This window comes from Cervus elaphus, chromosome 23 (assembly GCF_910594005.1).
Source record: "Cervus elaphus chromosome 23, mCerEla1.1, whole genome shotgun sequence".
NCBI classification, from domain to species: domain Eukaryota; kingdom Metazoa; phylum Chordata; class Mammalia; order Artiodactyla; family Cervidae; genus Cervus; species Cervus elaphus.
This window is the reverse complement of record NC_057837.1, coordinates 39,317,271-39,336,990: the sequence shown is the minus strand read 5'-3', so window position 1 is coordinate 39,336,990 and position 19,720 is coordinate 39,317,271. Positions and strand designations below refer to the sequence as shown.

At 49.0% G+C, this 19,720-nt stretch overlaps 1 protein-coding gene across 1 annotated transcript in view; it reads right to left on the bottom strand.

Annotated features, from left to right (window-relative positions):
* SLC24A3 (solute carrier family 24 member 3) overlaps positions 1–19,720 on the bottom strand; it is a 422,796-nt gene that overhangs the window by 18,381 nt on the left and 384,695 nt on the right. The window contains exons 8-13 of the mRNA XM_043883055.1: positions 18,830–18,855; positions 16,035–16,088; positions 10,147–10,280; positions 8,037–8,197; positions 7,013–7,280; positions 1,729–1,895 (exon numbers count right to left, since the gene is read on the bottom strand). Of these exons, the coding sequence (XP_043738990.1) occupies positions 1,729–1,895; positions 7,013–7,280; positions 8,037–8,197; positions 10,147–10,280; positions 16,035–16,088; positions 18,830–18,855 (810 nt within the window). The remainder of the gene's footprint in view (positions 1–1,728; positions 1,896–7,012; positions 7,281–8,036; positions 8,198–10,146; positions 10,281–16,034; positions 16,089–18,829; positions 18,856–19,720) is intronic.

The window sequence follows — 19,720 nt, the reverse complement described above, 5'->3', positions numbered from 1 at the left end:
GTAGCCCACTCCTGCCAGCTCCTCCAGGATCCCTGCATGGGAGTCTAGCCTCACTCTCTCCCCTCCAAAGGTTTGGGGGACGTTATCTAAATCTGCTGGGATGTCTGGCTTGGTCTCTTTCACGCAGAGGCTGTGTGCCTCATTTCCGCCAGTGCTGGACGGGATCTGCGGTGGCCTCGGGCTCTCTGCCTTCCATGCTCCAGGGAGGAGAGGGAGGCGCAGAAACACCGCAGTTTCTTGTGGCTGCTCTGGAGCCTTTTGTGCAATGGAGCTGCAAGCGTCCTGCTCACCCGTGTTTTTCTGTTCTCACCCCCAGCGGGGTCCCTGCACAAATTGGTTTTGCTCCGTGGGGCTCAAGCTGGGAAGAGGAGCCTGTCCCCACTGTTCCTGTGGTTACCATGGTTACAGCCGAGGCTGGAGTGCTGGGAAGCGATTCTCCAGGTGTCTGTATCAGGTCCCGAGGGTTTCTCCTGGTCTCTCCTTCCCCCCGGCCCTTTACCAAGGCTTCTCCAAACCTCCCCCAGAGTGGAAGGAGGCAAACAGGAAGAGAGTGAGCCTAAGATCTGTCAGCTACTTTGCATGTTAGTGGACTTCAGAGAAAAACCACTGGACACCGGGAGGTCAGGGATGCCAATGCTATTCCCCAAAGTTGGCACCCAAAGGGAAGGTCAAATAAAAACAGTAATGGACACAGCATGAAGGAGAGACCCCTGCCTATGAGATTTGGATTGAGAAAAAAATGTCTGTGATGTTGAAGGCAAGGGATAACTATGATTAGTTGTGTCAGGTTTACACATTTGTTATTACCTCCAAAATAATCTTTTCAGAACTTTTTTTAGCTCTTGAGTTTAATTCTCCAGCATTTATATTTCATCTCTACCTGATGCTCAAGTACAATTAGATGTACAAATGTCATGGTTTTTAATTTCTTCCCAATTCCAATTATAGTGAATTAGGGCCACTCCCCAGTTAAACACGAGCGTTGTGCATGGGCAGTGAGTGCACTCTGGGTTTCCTAGGATGGCTTTAGGGCAGAAATGCTTTTAAGCGAAGGTCCCTCAATCAATGCCAACTCTTGAATCATTGTTTTAGCTTCAGAAGGGACCCTTGAGCATTCACTTGGTTCAGTGACTTCATTTTCTGGTTGAAGAAACTGAGCAGAGATGGGGAGTGACTATGACGGATGGAGTGTCACTTCTCAGGCCTCCCACCTTGCCTCCATGCTGGCTGCCTGTGACCCTGCAGGTCTTTCCACCAGAGCGGGTGGGGTGTATGTCCCCCACTCCACGGATACTTAGCAGATGGAGGCTGGGTGGAAATCTCAAGCCAAGGCCCCAGAAGGCCCCCATATTTGCCTTTGCCCTCCTGCATCCCAATGACCCACTGTGAGAAGACACTGCCCAGGTAGCCACTGGTCCAAAGAAAATGGGCAAACACAGAGCAGACACGAACCCCACCTGCTGCCTGAACCAAAGGCAACCACACTGGAGCTGAAAGCAGACTGCTTAGCTGGTAAGACCAGTCACCCACAGTCTACCTGCCGACACATGAGCAGGAGGATAAGCTCTTCTGATTCTAAGCCACAGAATCTAGGGCTGGTTGTTACACAGTGTACGGCAGCAACAGCTGGCTGATACAGTGACTGGTCTAAAACCTCTGCCCTGGCTCCCCTCTGGTTGAGAGTGCTTCTCTCTGGAGGGACCCAGCACCCTGGGGTCCTGGACTCACCATCCACACCATCATGTAGGAGAAGGCTGCGATCCACAGCGTGGACGAAGCGAAGGTCACCATAAACCATTTCTCCCAGCGGGGCTTGTTGCAGTTGGGGACGGTGAAGTACAGGACGAAGCTCAGGGGCCAGGTGAACGCCCACTTCACTGTTTCCAGTTTGCCAGCTGGGAAAACAACAAAGGCAAAACAAACAAACAAAAAAATCAGGTGCATTTTTTGGCTCCATCCTCAGCATGAGTGTCCCCAGACATTCAGCCTGACCGTGGTGCTCCTTACCGCAAAGACGCAAGTGCCTTTCCACCAACAACAAGACCAAGAGGAATAGAAAGTGCCCACTTGTTGGCAGGCCTCAAAATGACAGGATGTGTTGCTTCTGAGTAATACAGCACTGGGAGGGGGGGGGAATGGTTTGGCAAATGGAGCCAGGTGGAAGAGGATGCAGAAGATTCTCAGGATACAAACGGGGTGCAGGGAAGAGTGTGGGGTTGGGGTGGAGGCAGAGGAGGGGAGGTAAAGACCACCAGCCCCCTCGCAGTCCTCCCCATGGATAGGCAGTACATCTTCCCAGAGTCTAAGGCCGGCGGGGGGCGGGCGGGCGGGGGGCGGGGGTTGGGGGGGGGGGGCGGTGTCCAGCAGACACAGCGCCACCTAGTGGAATTTCTCAACATCGTCCGTCAACTTGCGGAAATTTTGATGGATGATGTTAAAGCTCTCCAGGTTGCCAAAGCATTGCTTGACTGTTTACATCCCAAGCTGCTATGGATTTGCAAATTCATAACTGCTTCCTGGCTCTATCGGCCTGCTGCTGTGGATAAGATGATGGATCTGTTAGTGATAACCTGTCCTACCATCTCAGCGGCCTGAGTGCTGAGTGCCAGACACAACGGTGACTGTTTTACCATGAGTTCTTGTAGCCCCAGATTTGAAAAACCCATCAGCTCTCCTTTGGCCATGACTACCATCCTGCTTAGTGGCTAAACGACAGCAACAACAAGCCATCCTGCATTAAGTACTAACTCACCTCTGAAAAGAAATATCAACCAAGATCTGCAGAAAGGTCTCTGTGCATCCTTTCTGGTCAACTTCCCACCCCCTACCACCATAGAGGAGTTCTTTCTGTTCTCCACCTTCAAATAAATACAATTATACGGTTTTTGTTTGTTTGTTTGTTTCTACCTTCTTTTATTCAATATAATGCTTTCTGAGTTTCATCCATGGATCAGTAATTCATTCTTAATTGCTAAGTAGTGTTCCAGCCTGTGAATACATTGCAGTGTGACTGCATTCTCCTGTGTCTGGGATTTGGGCTGTTGCCAGTTTTCAGGTATTACAACTAAAGAGGCTGTAAGCTTTTCTGTGTGAATCTTTCTGTGGGCATGTTTTCATTTCCCTTGGGCAAAGACCCAGGAGTAGAAATGCTGAGTCATAGGGTGGGTGTTTTTTTAACTTTATGAGAAACTGCTGAACTGTTTTCTAAAAGGATTGTTCCAGTTTGTATTCCCACCAGAGTTGAGGTATTTTTAAAATTACATTGTGAAAAGTGATGACTAAAATGTTTAACACAATTTATCTTATAATTGTACACCAGCATCCAGCACTTATTTCATACATCTTTCACCAGTCTCCAAATATTTTCTTAGAACTGCAGTTAAGTTACGTGACATCACTTTTGACCCCTGGTCTCCCTAGATTGCAAGGTGGTCTCTAGTGGGAGAGAGAGGGGACTTTCTTATCAGTCCCCATTCTGTCTGTTCTGCCTGAATCGAGTGCCTCAGTTATTTAAACTCCCTGAGCGTCAGTTTCCTCGTCTGTGGAACGTCGACAGAGCAGCAGTCCATGGGGTCACAAGGAGTCAGACACAAGTGAAGTGACTTAGCACTCCCACATGGAGACATACAGACACATACATGATGCATGTGTGCTCAGGCACTTCAGTCGGGTCCAACTCTTCACCACTCTATGGACTGTAGCCCGCTAGGCTCCTCTGTCTGTGGAATTCTCCAGGCAAGAATACTGGAGTGGGTAAGCCATTCCTTTCTCCAGGGGATCTTCCTGACCCAGGGATCGAACCTGGGTCTCTGGCATTGCAGGAGGATTCCTTACCATCTGAGCCACTGGGTAAGCCCATTATATACTATACAGCATATTAAATATATATAAATATTTGTGTATTAATATGCAACATATCAGGCCTTCCCAGGTGGCTCAGTGGTAAAGAATCCGCCTGCTAATGCAGGAGATGTGGGTTTTGATTTCTGGGTCGAGAAGATCTCCCGAGGAGGAAATGGCAACCCACTCCAGTATTCTTGTCTGGAGAATCCCGTGGACAGAGAAGCCTGGTGAGCCAGTTCATGGGTATATGAAAAGAGTTGAACATGACTAGGATGCACACACAGATGCAGCATATTAAATATATACAGTATATAGAAAGCATGTTATATGCATGCATCACATCAATCATACATGTGCACACGTACACCTATATTCATGTACACACACGTATGCATGCATGTCCTATACTCCTCTATTTGTATACTCCCACACAATTATGTACTTGTTAATGATACCCACTCCAGTCAAGCCTCAGTGGCAGAAACATGCAAATCCAGGTCCCTGCAAGATTCCCGTGAGAGGGAAACAGATCCTTACCCAGTGGCCAAAGTATCTTGGCCTGAGAGGACCCTCGAGTGCCCTCTGCTGGCCTGAGGGCCTCTGCTCACTCACTGCTGCAAGGAGGCAGCCCTGCCCAGGGGAGGCTGTGGCTGGACACTCAGCCCCCAGTCCCGGCCTTGAATGCTGCTTCTCAGCAGCTGGTGCAACAGAACAGGGGCCCACACTCGGACAAGCCCATCCTCACTTCAGGGGCAAAGCCAGGTGCTGACCTTGCTCCCGGTGTGGCAGAGGAACCCTGAAGATGGCTGGGGGACCCCAGGCCTCAAGCCCGTGCCACCCAGCAGTGGCCCATGGACCAGCAGCATCGGCATCACCCAGGGCCCCACCTGGATCACCCAAGTCAGAGCCCACCCCAAAGATGCCCACAGGAGAGGGGCTGGCGAGGGAGGACTCGGCATCCCACTGACTGCCTCAGCAGCTCAGGGCCCCGGGGTGAAGCTGAGACCTCCAGGGGTGGCAGGGCCAGACGGCGCATCCGTTCTCCCTGTGGGGCTGTGCTTCCAAAGGCTGGAGGGTGCCTGACGTGGGTGCCTGAGCCCACACCTGCAGCCGCGCCTCCTAACGTGTGGGGAGACCCTACGGCCTCCACATGTGCACCGCAATCCTGGGGTGAGGGTGGGGAGCAGGAGTTCAGGATACCCCAAAACTTCACACGTAGGCCTGGAGGTACCGCATCCAGGGGAGAAGCAGGGAGCTCGTGACCCGAAGGGGCCCTTCTGTCCCCCTGAGTGATGCGGTCTGTATGCTCTCACCCCTGTGTCTCTGATGTCTTCCTGGAGGAGTGTGTGTGGATCCTGGGCCCTGGGGCCAACACAGCGCCCGGCCACTTACAAACTCTTTCATCAGGGACGACGTCAGCCAAGTGAGCATTCTCGGAGCGAGGTTACAGGGCCGACGGTGAGCTCTGCAAACAAGGGCTGGGGAGGGGGTGGAATTCCAGACACGGCCCCCAAGGTCTGTGCCCCGATTTTCAGAGCCTGTGGGGAGGCTGAACCACCATCCCTGACTGCATTACACTGTGAAGCAGAGCTGACCTCCAGACAGGCAGGTCATCACTGGAGCCCTCGCAAGCGGAAGAGGAGGCTAGAACCATGAGCAGAGTGGGGAGGACCAGACATAACACACGCAGTTCGTTTGAAATAAGACGCCATGGGATGAAGAAGACGGTGGCTGTGGGGTGGGGAGCAGCCCCAGCTGTCAGCCACAAGGAGCCACCAGGAGCCACCCTGCCAGGGACCTGAGTGTGCCGGGGCTTCTGGCAAGGACCACAGCCCTGACCCCCTCATCACTGCCCCGTGAGCCTCGGAACCCCCAGCCAGGCCGAGCCAGACTTCTGACCCCCAGAACCTGAGCTAGCCAACAAGTTTAAGCTGCAAGGCTTGTGCTCATTTGTTACAAAGCAAGAGGAAATGAACATGAGGCCTTACAAGGGAGGAGTGGGGGACCAGTCATTCCATCCTTAATATGTTTTTGTCCTGGTCGATAGGAAGGTTGCCAAGAAATGTCACCAAAGGTGGCAAAATGGATAAGGAGCCAGGATACATTTTTACTAACAAGCAATGACTCAACTTTGGGTGATTTGGGGTCTGGGAATCTGGGTGGTGTTTTCTAGTTACTTTCGGTCGGCAGTTGACCAGGCTGAAATCTCAGGAGCCCTTCAGGGACCCCGTCTCCCCCTGAGCTTTACTGGCTAGACACCAAGAGGGGCCCCGAAGGACACTGCACCCGAAAGGAACACTCGACTGTGACACTGCACCCATGTCTCCTTGTTAAACGGCCTCTCAAGTGGATTCAGCACTTCCTCCTCAGAGCTGACAGCCCCCACTACGCTCCAACGTTGCAGAGAAGACACACAGGCTAATTAAGCTTCACATACTTGACAGTGAATGTGAACTGGACTAGCAAACACTTTCCTGAAACAGAAACTTCTGGAAGGTCTGGCAGACAGGCAAAATTCTTTGGATTTGGTCCACCCATTCCACTAATGGTGGGGCTGGAGGACAAGGCCGCTGGCTCAGCTCAGTCTTTACTGGAGGCAGCAGTCGGCGGACAAGGACACTGCCCTTGTGGCCAGGGTTCTGAGAGCTTACCAGCCTCTGCATGCACCCTGACCCATCAAGAAACAGGGAGACCCCTGGGCCAGCCCCTGAGGTGTGATTGGGGAGCTCTCTGCCCTGGTCTGCATCTCCCATGGTGCCCACCCTGGAGACAGCAGGTCCTGGGACCTGGGCCCCCAAGGGCTGCCTTGTCAGGACAGTGCCCCGACCAACTGCGATGGGGTGGGTAAAGATGGGGGAAGCCTCTCCCCACAGCACCAAGCCGCCTGGTTGGCAGGGTCCCGAGGAACCACTGACGGAGCCTTCCTCCTCTAAAGGCCCGCATTTCAACCAGGCCCGAAGGTCACCGTCTTAGTCATCTTTGGACCCACTGTGACAGAATCTTACCCACTGTGAAGGTTAACACAATATAAATATTCCTACGGCCATACAGACAGTCCTTGAATTTGGTATCAGAAAGGTCACCCGGTCAAGGGCATCAAGTCAGTGGCTTCAAAACAGCTCTGGACCCCAGCCCGCCCAGCCCGCCCAGCCCCAGCAGGGGCTCTTACACGGGGGGTCGAAGGGCGTGTATGGCCCTTCCTCCTCCTCCTCGTCCTCCTCCTCCTCATCGTTCTCGTTATTCTCGTTGTCCTCATTCTCGTTCTCCGTCTCGTCACCCGCCTCCGCGACGACCTCGTCCCTCTGAGTCCCGCTCGAGCCTCTGTCCGGGGCGCCGCTGGGCCCCATCCCGTTCTCCACCGTGTGCTTAATCGGGATCTTGATGGCCACCTCGGACTCTCCATTGGCATAAGCCCTGCTGTTTATCAGTCTCTGTCTCTGGAGAGGGAAAGGCACGTTCTAACACAGAACGCCCCCAGAGGGGCTGCAGATCCTCTCACCCAGGGCCCCGGCTGTCGGGATTTTCCCAGGCTGCTGACAAGGGGGTGCTTCCAGAAGACTCTGCAGACAGGTTCTAAGGGACTCCTTAAAGTAACAACCAACTCTGATAAACTTTCTGGGAAGAAGGATCACTCTTTCAAGACCCTCTGGAACTTACAAATCCCTTTAGAGGAGAGTCCCCATGTCTCAAATGGGCACTGCTTTTCGAGCCTGTGCACTGGGTTGTTAATGCTCCTCTCCAGATAGTAGCAATTCCCTGGTCCATATGTGAGAAAGCCATAAAATGTATCGGGATTAGGATCAACAAGGCTGCCATTTCAGAGAAAGGCATCCCTGGGAAAATTTGGGTCAGAGACTCTGCAGTACCCTAAACTAAAGGTACCTTGACTTAACAACTACTTTCCTGCAAGTTCACATCCGGGGGCTTTATTCCGATGGAAGATAATGAGAAGAAGGTAGGCAGAAGGGACAGAAGAGTCTTTCTACACAGCTGGGAGGTGGACTGCATCTCTGGACACGTGGTGGGAAGAGCAAGGACCAGGATGCATAGCTGAGCAAGAATGTTGGGAAACAGCTGAGGGACATTATTGTGTAAAACACTGAGGCAGCTGCTTATACCTGCAGACTAGGGAACGTCCTCCCTGCCCAGTTCCCCACCCCGGCTGTGGCAGATGGACTTGTTTTCTTAGATACCTCATTGATTAACATGCGACTGGCCATGGAAAGTCGGGTCTTGGGGGGGAAGTGGCTGGTGATCATGATTCGAAGACCAGCCTCAGAGAAAGAAAGCTGGTGTGGGTAGGCCGACAGCAGCTCGTCTACCATGATCACTGATGCTTTGCGGTGGAAATTGGCTAGGAAAATTAAAAACAGAAAATAAAGATAGCGTTGAGGCTAGGAGTCGGAAAGAGATAGTCATTCATCTTCCTTCCCTTCCTTATCTTTCTTGCTCCCTTCCTTTCTCCTTTCTTCCCCCCTCTTCTTCTTTCCATCCACCCATCTGCCAACCCATCGACCCTCCCACCAATTGACTCATCCATCCATCCACCCACCCATCCATCTGTCTCGAAGGGTTGTGATTAAAATTTGAAGAAGAGTCAAAATCCGCTTTCCATGGGCTCATCGATACTTCCTTTGAAATGACTTGAAACAGTTTGAGTCCTTCTTGACAATAATAAGAATGAGTGATAACATAAGAGAATTTTCCTTTCTCCTCAAAGGATTCTTTTCCTGCCACTAATATCTGGGGTATAGGAAAGACTCCAATTGTTTTTAGTAACCCTTTATGCCCTTTTCAAATGTCAAGAGTGTTCACAGTGGGCTGTTAAAAGCTGCAGGATTGATGCTAGTCCAAACAGAGGACATGGCGGGGGGATGCAGGGCTGACCAGGGGGCGGGGGGGGGGGGGGGAAGCAGGGAGCTGGCTAGCTTATAGAGGCTCAAGTCCAGAGGGTGCTTAAGACAAATCTTATGAAATGATCTGCTAGCAGGCCTGAAGAATACTTCCTCCATGGCCCAAGCTCTTCTGCGTGGATATTGCAATGTGAGGACGCAGCTCACGGGTCACAGCCTCACTCCTGTTCTCCAGGCCACTAAACCATGAAATGATCTCTGGAAACACTGACTAATAGTAGGTAGCTCTCTTTGGTTCTCTAAGAGTATTCCTTTTATTGTTATAAACTACCCTGCAGAGAAGAAACAAAATGAAATCTTTATGTGGGATAGCGCTGAATACTCAAAAGTCTTTCATTTAAAAACATGGGTATAATTAGTGAGAAATTAGTATAGTATAATTAGTGAGAAAACTACATCAAATAATTGATTTTCAAATTCTAATAATTACCCACAGATTTCAAACTGAGATATGTACTTGGAAATAACCTATAGATTTTTCATTTTCTTTTTTTCCTTCCCTGAAAAGGAAGGAAATGGGACTGAGAAGAAATAAACCCACACATTTCAATAGGAAAGTTAAAAAAAAAGTTAAATGAAAAGGGAAACACATTCTAGGCAAAAGTAAATGATAATTTTCCATGTTCCTCTAAGAAAGAATATTATCAGAGAGCACTGTATTATTTCTCTTTGAATAGGAACTGCTTACTAAACATCTACTGAATATCAGAATTTGGGGGAATGATTGAGTGACTAACATTTTCACACTTTCAGGGCTTCCCTGGTGTCTCAGACAGTAAAGAATCTGCCTGCAATGTAGGAGACCCAGGTTCGATCTCTGGGTCAAGAAGATCCCCTGGAGGAGGGCATGGCAACCCACTCCAGTATCCTTGTCCAGAGAATTCCACGGACAGAGGAGCCTGGCGGGCTACAGTCCATGGGGTCACAAAGAGTCGGACATGACTGAGTGACTAACACTTTCATTTTCTTTTCTATGTCATTTTGCAGCTGGGAAACTGAGGTAATATAGCCTGAAAGTGAATTCAGATATATACACTAATAACAGCTATCATTAATGGAGTATTTTACATACTTTATCTCCTTAACTTGTTACAAAAATTATCCTCGTTTTACAGAAGAGAAAAATTGAGGCTCAGAGAGGTTAAGTAACTTGCTCCAAGGTCACACGGCCAGAATGAGAGACGGTCAGCGCCTTGACAACCCTGGTGTCTCCTTTGCCATCTTGTTTCTCTGTTATCAACCCCAGCACATTTGGTCCAAGAACTTACACCAGCTTCCAGAGGCTGCCCATCACCAGGATCAGCCTGTTCCCGGATGCAGCCAATGGGAGGGAGTCGGGGGGGGGCACTCCCCGGGGCAGCCCCGCAGTGGGGCATGGCCCCAGGGTTACCTCTCTTGAGTAGCACCACGGTTGCGTCGCAGTTGCCGCTGTCGTCCATTTCGGCGTTGTTGGCCAAGCCATTGACCATGTTTCCGGCACCCTTGGTCCTCCTCTCGAAGCACTGGTGTATGCAGGCATTGTATCTGGACACGGCCAGGAGCAGAAAGAGCCCATCAGCACTGCCGCCCCTCCCTCCTGGGCTCCTGGCTCCCCAAAGCTCCCTCAGTCTGGACACGGGTGAGGGATCTGGTGCCTCAGGTTAATAGGGTTACTGTTTTATTATCCTGTTTTCCCCAGGATATTCAGCCCATTCCCCCAACTTGAGGATATATGGTAAGTGAAAATAAAACCAACGTCAGACAGATAAATAGGGGCACACTGCTTTCTCTGCAGTCTTTCATGTCAGTGGGGGAGCTCTGGGATTGATTTCCCTTACTCATGATCTATGTATGGATGTGAGAGTTGGTCCATAAAGAAAGCTGAGCACTGAAGAATGGATGCTTTTGAACTGTGGTGTTCGAGAAGACTCTTGAGAGTCCCTTGGACAGCAAGGAGATCCAACCAGTCCATTCTAAAGGAAATCAGTCCTGAATATTCATTGGAAGGACTGATGCTGAAGCTGAAGCTCCAATACTTTGACCACCTGATGTGAAGAGCCGGCTCACTGGAAAAGACCCTGACACTGGAAAAGATTGAAGGCGGGAAGAGAAGGGAATGACAGAGGATGAGATGGTTGGATGGCATCACCGACTCAATGGACGTGAGTCTGAGCAAGCTCTGGGAGATAGTGATGGACAGGAAAGCCTGGCGTCCTGCAGTCTATGGGGTCACAGAATCAGACACGACCGAGCTACTGAACAACAACTGTGACCTATGCATGGTAGGGCTGTGATGAGGCTCAGGTGGATGAGTGAAGACTCCCTCCTCTGGGCCATGTCCCCAGGGCCTTTGCTGTCAGGGCCATGCTGGGTGGAGGAAGGTCAAGGTGTCACGTCCGTCCGCCTGTGCCGCTAGCATCACAGTCCATATGCCCAGGTGGGCTGACTATCAAGGTCTCCGCCTGCCTTTGGTTTCCTGAGGTCACAAGCTGGGATCCAGGGAAAGTCTGTCACTGTTGTGCCATAATTCCAGGTCTGCGGGGCTCTTGGCTTTATGACAAAATTCTGGGCTATGTTTCTTCAGAGCAACTGAGGGAAAGAATCAAAACACTGTGCGGAGTTTCTCCCATGTGTGTTGGAAGGAAGGCAGCTTAGTCAAGTTCCTGGGATGCTCTGGCAGGTACTACTGTCCTGGTCCCTTTATCATTGGTATTAGAAGACTCCCATGGAGGAATCCTAGGAAACTCAGGGGCAAAGACAGCCACCGGGCAGAGTCTCCAGGGCACTGTGGCCCCCGCTGCTTTTTTCACTAAGAGACTTAAAGGTCTTGAAGGTTCACTGACCATGGGACAACCCACTGAGGGGTCCCACCAGCTTGGTCTCTGGCCTCCCACAGAACGGCACCCAAGCATGAGACTCTAAATCCTGCTCACATGCCACTCAAGCTGTGTTCCCCCTCCTCTTCTTCATCCCTTTTCCTGCTACAGACATGAGGCCCCTTGGGGGTCCCTTCCCACTGCATCCTGTGTCTGTTCGTAGTGCAGCTCTGGGTGGTGGGCCTGCCACGGAGATACAGGTGGGGGATCCTCTAAGGCTGGGCCCCTTCCTGTTCACCCTGGGAACTTATGGTGCTTCCTACAGACCTGAGGGAGAAGAGAAACCTAGTCTAGAGGGATGGTGGCAGCCGTGGAAAGGGCAGTGGGCAGGCCCACTCCCAGGGTTTATAGTCTCAGGGCTTGCAAGGAATAGAATGAGAACATGACTATTCTGCAACGTGATGAAATGATGGAGCCAGATATTGAGGATCGGCAGCTGCCAAGATAAAGAGAGATCCAGGTGTCCGTTGGTGCGACTCTCTACCACCCTGGACACAGTCTAGCCTGAATGCTATCAACGGCTGACACGGGGGGGACATAGCGGCTGGAGGAACAGGTCACACAATCCCACAGATGTAATCAGCAACGTCCAAACTGTGGGCAACTCTGCAGAGCCATCAATCAGATTTCATTCAAGAATAAATTGCAAGGAAAAAAAAAGAGGGGGAATTTATAAACTCAAAGAAATCTAAAATATGGAGCGACCAATAGTGATGAGTGGAATGTATTTGGATTCTGCTTTTTAAACTATTCGTGACATTTATGAGACCGAGGGAACTGAAAAAATATTTATGAGGCTGTTGAGAATTTGAACATTGGATACTGAATCATATTAAAGAATTAGCATTCATTTTAGGTATGATCATGATAGTGTGGCTGGGTTAAAAATGAGTCCTTTTAGAGGTACGTACTGACGTTTGGGTAGATGAATTGGTATGATGTCCGGGGCTTCACGGGGCTTCCCAGGTGGTGCTAGTGATAAAGAACCCTCCTACCAATACAGGAGACATAAGATATGTGGGTTCAATCCACGGGTCAGGAAGGTCCCCTGGAGGAGGGCCTGGCAATCCACTCTAGTACTCCTGCCTGGAGAACTCATGAACAGCGGAGCCTGGCGGGCCACAGTGCAGAGGGTCACGAAGAGTTGGACACGACTAAAGGACTGAGCAGGCAAGCACCGGGGTTTCAGATCATGTCGGGGGAGTGACACAGCTGCCAGTGTGGGGGGAGGATGCGAGTCAATAGTGGGGGGACTCGTGGGGAGCACATGGGGCGCGTCATGCTATTCTGCTGACTGCTCTGCAGGTCAGCATTCTTCATGGCAAGGTCTCCTCACCCTCTGTACCCCGTCCTGGAGGAGCTCCAGGGAGAGGCACTGTTTCTGTCATCTTGACTTAGAATCCACTTTCCCCCAAGAAATACCGACTCTCCGGGGGGTTTGCTTTAAAAGTTCACAACTGTGTTTTGTGTACTTATTTGGATTTGGATAATAGGATACTAATGCTATGTATTGCATCATTATGAGCACTTTCTTGGAACTGGATATCAGTTAATTAAGTTAACTATTCTATCACATCCCATCCTTACAAACAGCCTTTCAGGTAGGAAGCATCAGTCCTTCTGTTTCTAGAAGCAAAAACTGAGATTCAAAATGCCGGAACCACCTGGTTCAGTTCTGCAGCCAGGGCTGCAAGGGAGGCACCTGATCTTAACAACAAGCCCACACTGCCTCATCTGGGGACCAAATCCCAGTGAAATGACCCGGAAGGACAGAAATCAATCCTCGCCAAAGTCAGGTATGCTTCAGGCTCCCTTAAGGTTTCCACCTATTGGGCTAAACCAGAACTGCTTTTTGACCTTCAGACAGAATGTTTAAAAGTCATTTGAAAGCCATCTATCCAGGAGGCAGCTGACAATTCTAATATAGGCTGTTTTCAACGGCTGCTGCTGTTTTATATTTTTAATTGAATGTTTTAAATTTTGTGCTTGCACCCCAAAGCTACTTTATTGTGAAGCATGCAATTTTATAAATCAGATTTTATAAAACCCAATGATTAAAGCCTCTGATTACTGAGGGGGATGGCAAAAGAGCAGAGATTTCAATTTAGAACTTGGGACCAGAATTTATGCAGAAAATTTCACGAGCGCAGTAGCTGCCGTTCCCCACTTTATTTGTATCCTGCTGGTCTGAACAGCTGGGAAGCTGGTAATGCTGACGCATCAGCAGAAACACACCTCATTAGCTTTCACGGTGGACTTGGCTGGGGGTAGGGAAATTGTTCAGTATGTTCTCTTCATGTCCACATGCCCTGCCTACAACTCACAGATGTTACGATGGCTCAGTAGAGGGGTGTGGTGGTTATGGAGTGCATGCTAGCAAAATTCTTCAATCTTCCTTCTTTTTAGATAAAAAGAACTTTCTGAAGGCCTCCTTATTCTGTACAGCCGTTAGTGAATTCAGTATGGGACATGCTTTCATCTAAATTCAGATTTTAAAACACAAGATCCATGTTGGGCTTATAGCAGACACTCAGTCAGTTCTCCTGGAATAATTGATGAATCCACCTTTTCAAAAGGGGAGATGAGAGCTCTTGACTCACTGGGGTCTCAAAGCATCAAATGTTAAAAAAAAAACCAAATACGTGAAATAAAAAATGCTGAAAGAAGACATGTATTGTTCAGGCTTCCTGATGGTGGCATGGATTCCCTGATAGTTTTGCTCTTTGAGAGAAAGAGAAATAAATTGGCTGCTCCTGCCTTCAAAGGCATTTCCTTGGAGTCTAGAAATTATGGAAAGCCTTGGGCCAACTCGGTTTTTTTTATGGGAGCTGATGTACTGGGGTGTGTGATTTGTGGGAAAAGCACCTGGTTTTGTCATCTTACTGTGATGGCAGTTACCACCATGGCAATTCCACATCAGGATAACTTTGGGTGAGGTTCTAGTCTAGAAATAGTCTCGTTCAGTCACAAGGTCCAGATGCTGGGTCCATGCTGACCATGGACAGCTCCTGAGGTGAAAACTGGGCATCATATTGGGTCAGTGGTGTCAAATGGCTCACAGCCTACCCCGGCCATTGGTCAAGCCAGCTCCTGACTTCTCTATTCCTGTGACATTGGCCAACGGCCACACTGATTTCTCCCCACAGGGTTCTCAGCCACCAGAATTAATTTTTATTAGGCCTCAACAGCAAAGAAAACTTGACGTGTCAGTGGCAGACTGCTACTGGAGGCATCCACATCAGCGATTTCTGGCAGCAGTCAGACAAAAGGACCTTTTGCCAACAAAGGTCCATCTAGTCAAAGTTATGTTTTTCCCAGTAGTCATGTATGATGTGAGAGTTGGACTATAAAGAAAGCTGAGCACCAAAGAATTGATGCTTTTGAACTGTGGTGTTGGAGAAGACTCTTGAGAATCCCTTGGACTGCAAGGAGATCCAACCAGTCAATCCTAAAGGAAATCAGTCCTGAATATTCATTGGAAGGACTATGCTGAAGCTGAAACTCCAATACTCTGGCCACCCGATTCGAAGAACTGACTCACTAGAAAAGACCCTGATGCTGGGAAAGACTGAAGGTGGGAGGAGACGGGGATGACAGAGGACGAGATGGTATCACTGACTCGATGGACATGAGTTTGAGCAAACTCCGGGAGTTGGTGATGGACAGGGAAGCCTGGCGCGCTGCAGTCCATGGGGTCACCAAGAGTTGGACACGACTGAGTGACTGAACTAAACCGGCAGTGGTCTCCTGTCCTCCCCCTAGAGGAGGCGGTTACTCCTGCAGTCACATGGGCTGGGGGAGAGCATGGGCTAATTCAAAGCAAATGCAATTGCTCCCGCGGGGGCAGGTGGCTGCAGCACAGAGTATCTCTGCACTGTTTACAAGCTCCTCATCTCAATGGTCCTTGTCAAAAAAGATGACCCAGCAGGTTTCTGACCACAGTGCTTACATCAGCAACATAACTCCTGATACAGGTGGCTATCTGCGCAGACTCCATGGGGAAAAAAGAATGCATGATCTGGCAGTCTAAAACATGTCCACAGGTAATTGACTCTCCTCTCTTGGAAAGGCAAGGAGTGAAGACCACAGCGACTCTTTTCTAACAAATAGAACACGGCAGAAGGGACGGTGTGTGACTTGTGAGGCTGGATCACAGAAGGTGTTGCTGGGTCCTTCCTGCCCTCTCTTGAATCACCTGCTCTGTGGGAAGCCAGCTCCTGGATATGGGGACACAGGAACGGTCCTAAGGAGAAGCCTATATGGTAAGTTTTGCCACCTTTCTTATTATGAAAGCGAACAGCCAAAAACTAGGCTGCCAGGTCCTGAAGAGGGGCAAGGGCAACGTCCCTCTGTCCACATCACCACATAACGCTGAGTGCAGGAAAGAGTCTGGGGAGAGAAACTGAGCAGGGATCTTACTTACTTCATGATGACAATGTAGATGAGATACATCAACACGAGGACCAAAGACTCCCACCTGTGGACAAACCAAGAATGGTTAGTTAACGGAAGCCCCCAAGGCACACGTGCCACACCCCCGACTCCGTTACACGCTCGTGTGATGCGAACAACAACTAAACCTGCCCAACACGGTAAGGAGGAGGTAGCCATGAGAACACCACACACAGTCTCTGATCTATACACAAGTCCTAGGCAGCACCCAGCTTTGGAGGATCTCTTCCTTCCTCCACTCAAAAGGGGAATGCTTCCTCTTCTTATTTTCTCACTCCAAAGAGTGCTTTGAACACAGCAAGACTTCTGTCATATTGCTGAATATAGGACTCCATGTATTAAATCTGGCCACAGCTTAATCATTCACTAAAACAATTCAGATACAAACGGCAACCTGGGGGAAATGACAGGAGCAACCAAGGCACTGTTAGCTACATCGGAGTAAGGCCTGTTAGATACATTAGATACAGTGGGAGATGGAGACAGAGAAGGAGAGAGGGGAGGGAGGGAGCAGACAGACAGACAGACACATCTGGGTCAGGGAAGGTGCTGTCAGAAAGGATAGGAATGAACAAGTGGGAGAATGGTCAAGGGAAAAATAATGAGACCTCTGGAATGTACCTTGAAGTTTTGATACTTTGAACACTTCCTCTAGTTTATTTTAGTAACTTCCAGTTAGAAAACAATGAACTTGATTTCTAGGTTCCTCTTCAGGTGTAGAATTTAATTAGTTAATTGAGAGCATCATTTTTGCTTCAAGAAAAGGTTCCTGAGGGATGGTCTATGGAGAAATGTTAGGTTATGGCTTTCCTGTGCGCTTTCAAGTTCCATGTCTAGAAACTGATCCTGGACAAATATGCAGTCAAACATGAAAAGGATGCACACACAGCTTCCTGCTGCAGTGCTATTTTATAAAAATGCAGTGTTGGAAAGAAGCAGTCATCCGACGAGCAGCTGGCTATGTGAGTTACGGTGAGTCAGGCCTCGCCATGGGCCACCACCCATGGGTCAAGAATGATCCTGCAGATACTGGATGAGGCTATTATAGACACAGTGCTGGTGATGCTGGTGATGCTACCGAAAGAAATCGGGGGTCCAAACCACCTAAAGTCTCCTGAAAGAGGCTAAGGACTGACACAGACTTGCCATGAACCTGCTTTCACTTCTTCCTATGTGGTTTTCACGAGCAAGGCCAGGGAGATGAGAGGGGGCTCCTTCTAAGACCATCAGATGGGAAACCACCTGTGAATCTCCTTGCTTCAGGTCTTCTGCACAAACGCAGCAGAAAGATTTCTGAGGTCAACTGTGTCCTTATGGCAGCATGGTTAGCAAAGAGCAGCAACCCTGAGCAACACTTAGGCACCTGCTGTTTGCCGAGAGACAGTGCTGGTTGTGTTAACCGTGTCATGAGTTCAAGTGGCAATGCTTCTGCAAGTTTTCTTGCGCTGCACTGAATCTCCAAGGACATGAGGGGACAATATCACCATTGCATATGGTAACCAGGTCCAGGTGGATCCCACAAGGAGGTTCTTCCCTGGTCTCTGAGCTGAGATTCTCCCAGGCATCTTGATCCCTTTCAGCCCATTGATCACTTATTCAAAGACTTCTTTCCTATTTCTTATGGGTCAGTATACAGACCATGTGTTTTAGAGCAAACTCTCCCAGCTGTCTCCCCCTTGCCCTCTTGGGCAGGGGAGAGAGAGCAGCAGAATACCTTAATACCCTGAATAGTGTGTAACATTTATGGTCAATGTGATATGTCCCCCGACACCTCGAATTCTGAAATCACAGTGACGACCTAGGATGCAGAGGTGTTGCTCCTGCAAAGGGCTAGCACTCATTTTGCTGAAAATGAAGACAGCTGGGCTCTGTATTTCTTTATTTTTACTTAAAAATGATATAACCTATTATTATTATTTGCATATTCTTTTCCATATGGTTTACTATAGGATACTGAATATATTAGCTCCCTGTGCTATAGAGTAGGAACCTATTATTTGTATGTTTTTGCTACCTCATTCTTAGCTTTAAAAAATACCATCCAAGTCGCCTACCTGCAGCATCACAACTGCCTGTTTCTGAGGAGTTATCTCAGAAAAAGTAGCTGTATTTTCACATCACTCTACTTCCACAGATCAAATATTTGAAAAAGGGAACAGGAATGCACAACACACCCAACTTCTGTTTCCATTACAAACACAGCTGACATGCTCAGAACTCATCTCAAAAAAGGCAATTTGGACATTGACCCAAATGCAAATGTTCCCACATATTTAATTTGGGCAATATTTTTAATCTATCAGGAAATCACTGATTTTTCAGAGCTCCAAGTTCATCTTGAATGTTAGGCAGAACTTTAATAGGCTAAAGGTCATGGAAGTGCCTCCACCTCTGGCTCCTGTGATATAAATGGTATTCGAAATATGGCAATGTGGTCTGAACAACTGGAAAAGTTTCCTCAAATCTTGTCCGTGGCCTTGCCCATGGCTGACTACAGAAAAGCACAGTTAAATCACACCATCTAATCTGGATGAAAGATGGCGGGATAATAGCAAAGGAAGCGCACTAGCCCAGCCCAAGGGAAACAGCTTCTGCTCCGTTAAAGCTGGTTTGTTTGTTGAGATGGACTCAGGGTTCCCAAGAAGTGCTAGCCATTCCAAGCTGCCCTGACATTTCCCTTTCTTTCCTAAACCCTGATTCTGGTTTTTAAGATACTATCTCTGCAACACAGCAAGGGGAACTTGGAAGGGGAAGAGAGGTACTTACCAGGAAACTTGTTCATCATAAATGAACTGTGAGAAAGAAGATAAACAAAAGAGAAGATTAGACACACACATTCATGCACACGCATGCCTTATCACTGCACGTTATTTGCCCTTGTGGCTGGTTGGTGGGAACCAGGGCTGGGGCTGGTTTGGAGTCTGAAGCGTCTGTGGGCACCTCAGTGGAGGGAGGTCTGCTGGCAGACTGGGGTGGGCCTGGTTCGGAGGACAGAGCATCAGCCCATTTTCTGTCCGAGGGTGGAGTGAGAGGGAAGCCCAACCTTGTTATTTGTAGAATTTTGGATCTGGAAGGCAATGCAGAGCTTGGTGGGAGTATCCAAACATTAGCCACTTATGGGCCACCTGGAAGCTGTCTGCACATCTCTGTGCCTTATATAGCACCTTCAAGCTCTTATGTTAGCACCTGGGTGTCTAGGGACTCAATATTTTCCAATCAGTCAACCTACTCTTTCATTTCCTCAAAAGAACTTATTTTCAAAGAAAATTTTGTATCACAACTGGACGTGGAGAATCCACACCATGTGTAGAGAGAGAATAAAAATGCACACAGTAACAACAGTGAAGATCCTGGCTGGACGCTGTGAGTTGCCCACGTCCTGGGTCCCGGGCCTGCCGTATGTGAAGGGAGCTTAGCAGGGTCAGAAGCAGTGGAGAACACACAGGGCCGCACAGAAAACCTCCTTCATCAGTTAGGACCCAAAGGAAATATACAAGACTGAATTTATTTAAGCCCTGGTCCATATAGTAATAGCATCTAAAATTGCTTCTCATTTTTTGGGGAAAAGTGGTATAATCTTGGCTCATTGATTTATACAGGGAACGGGGCTACAGAGAACACGCATAGTTTCCCTGTGATTGCTCACTTAGCTGGAGA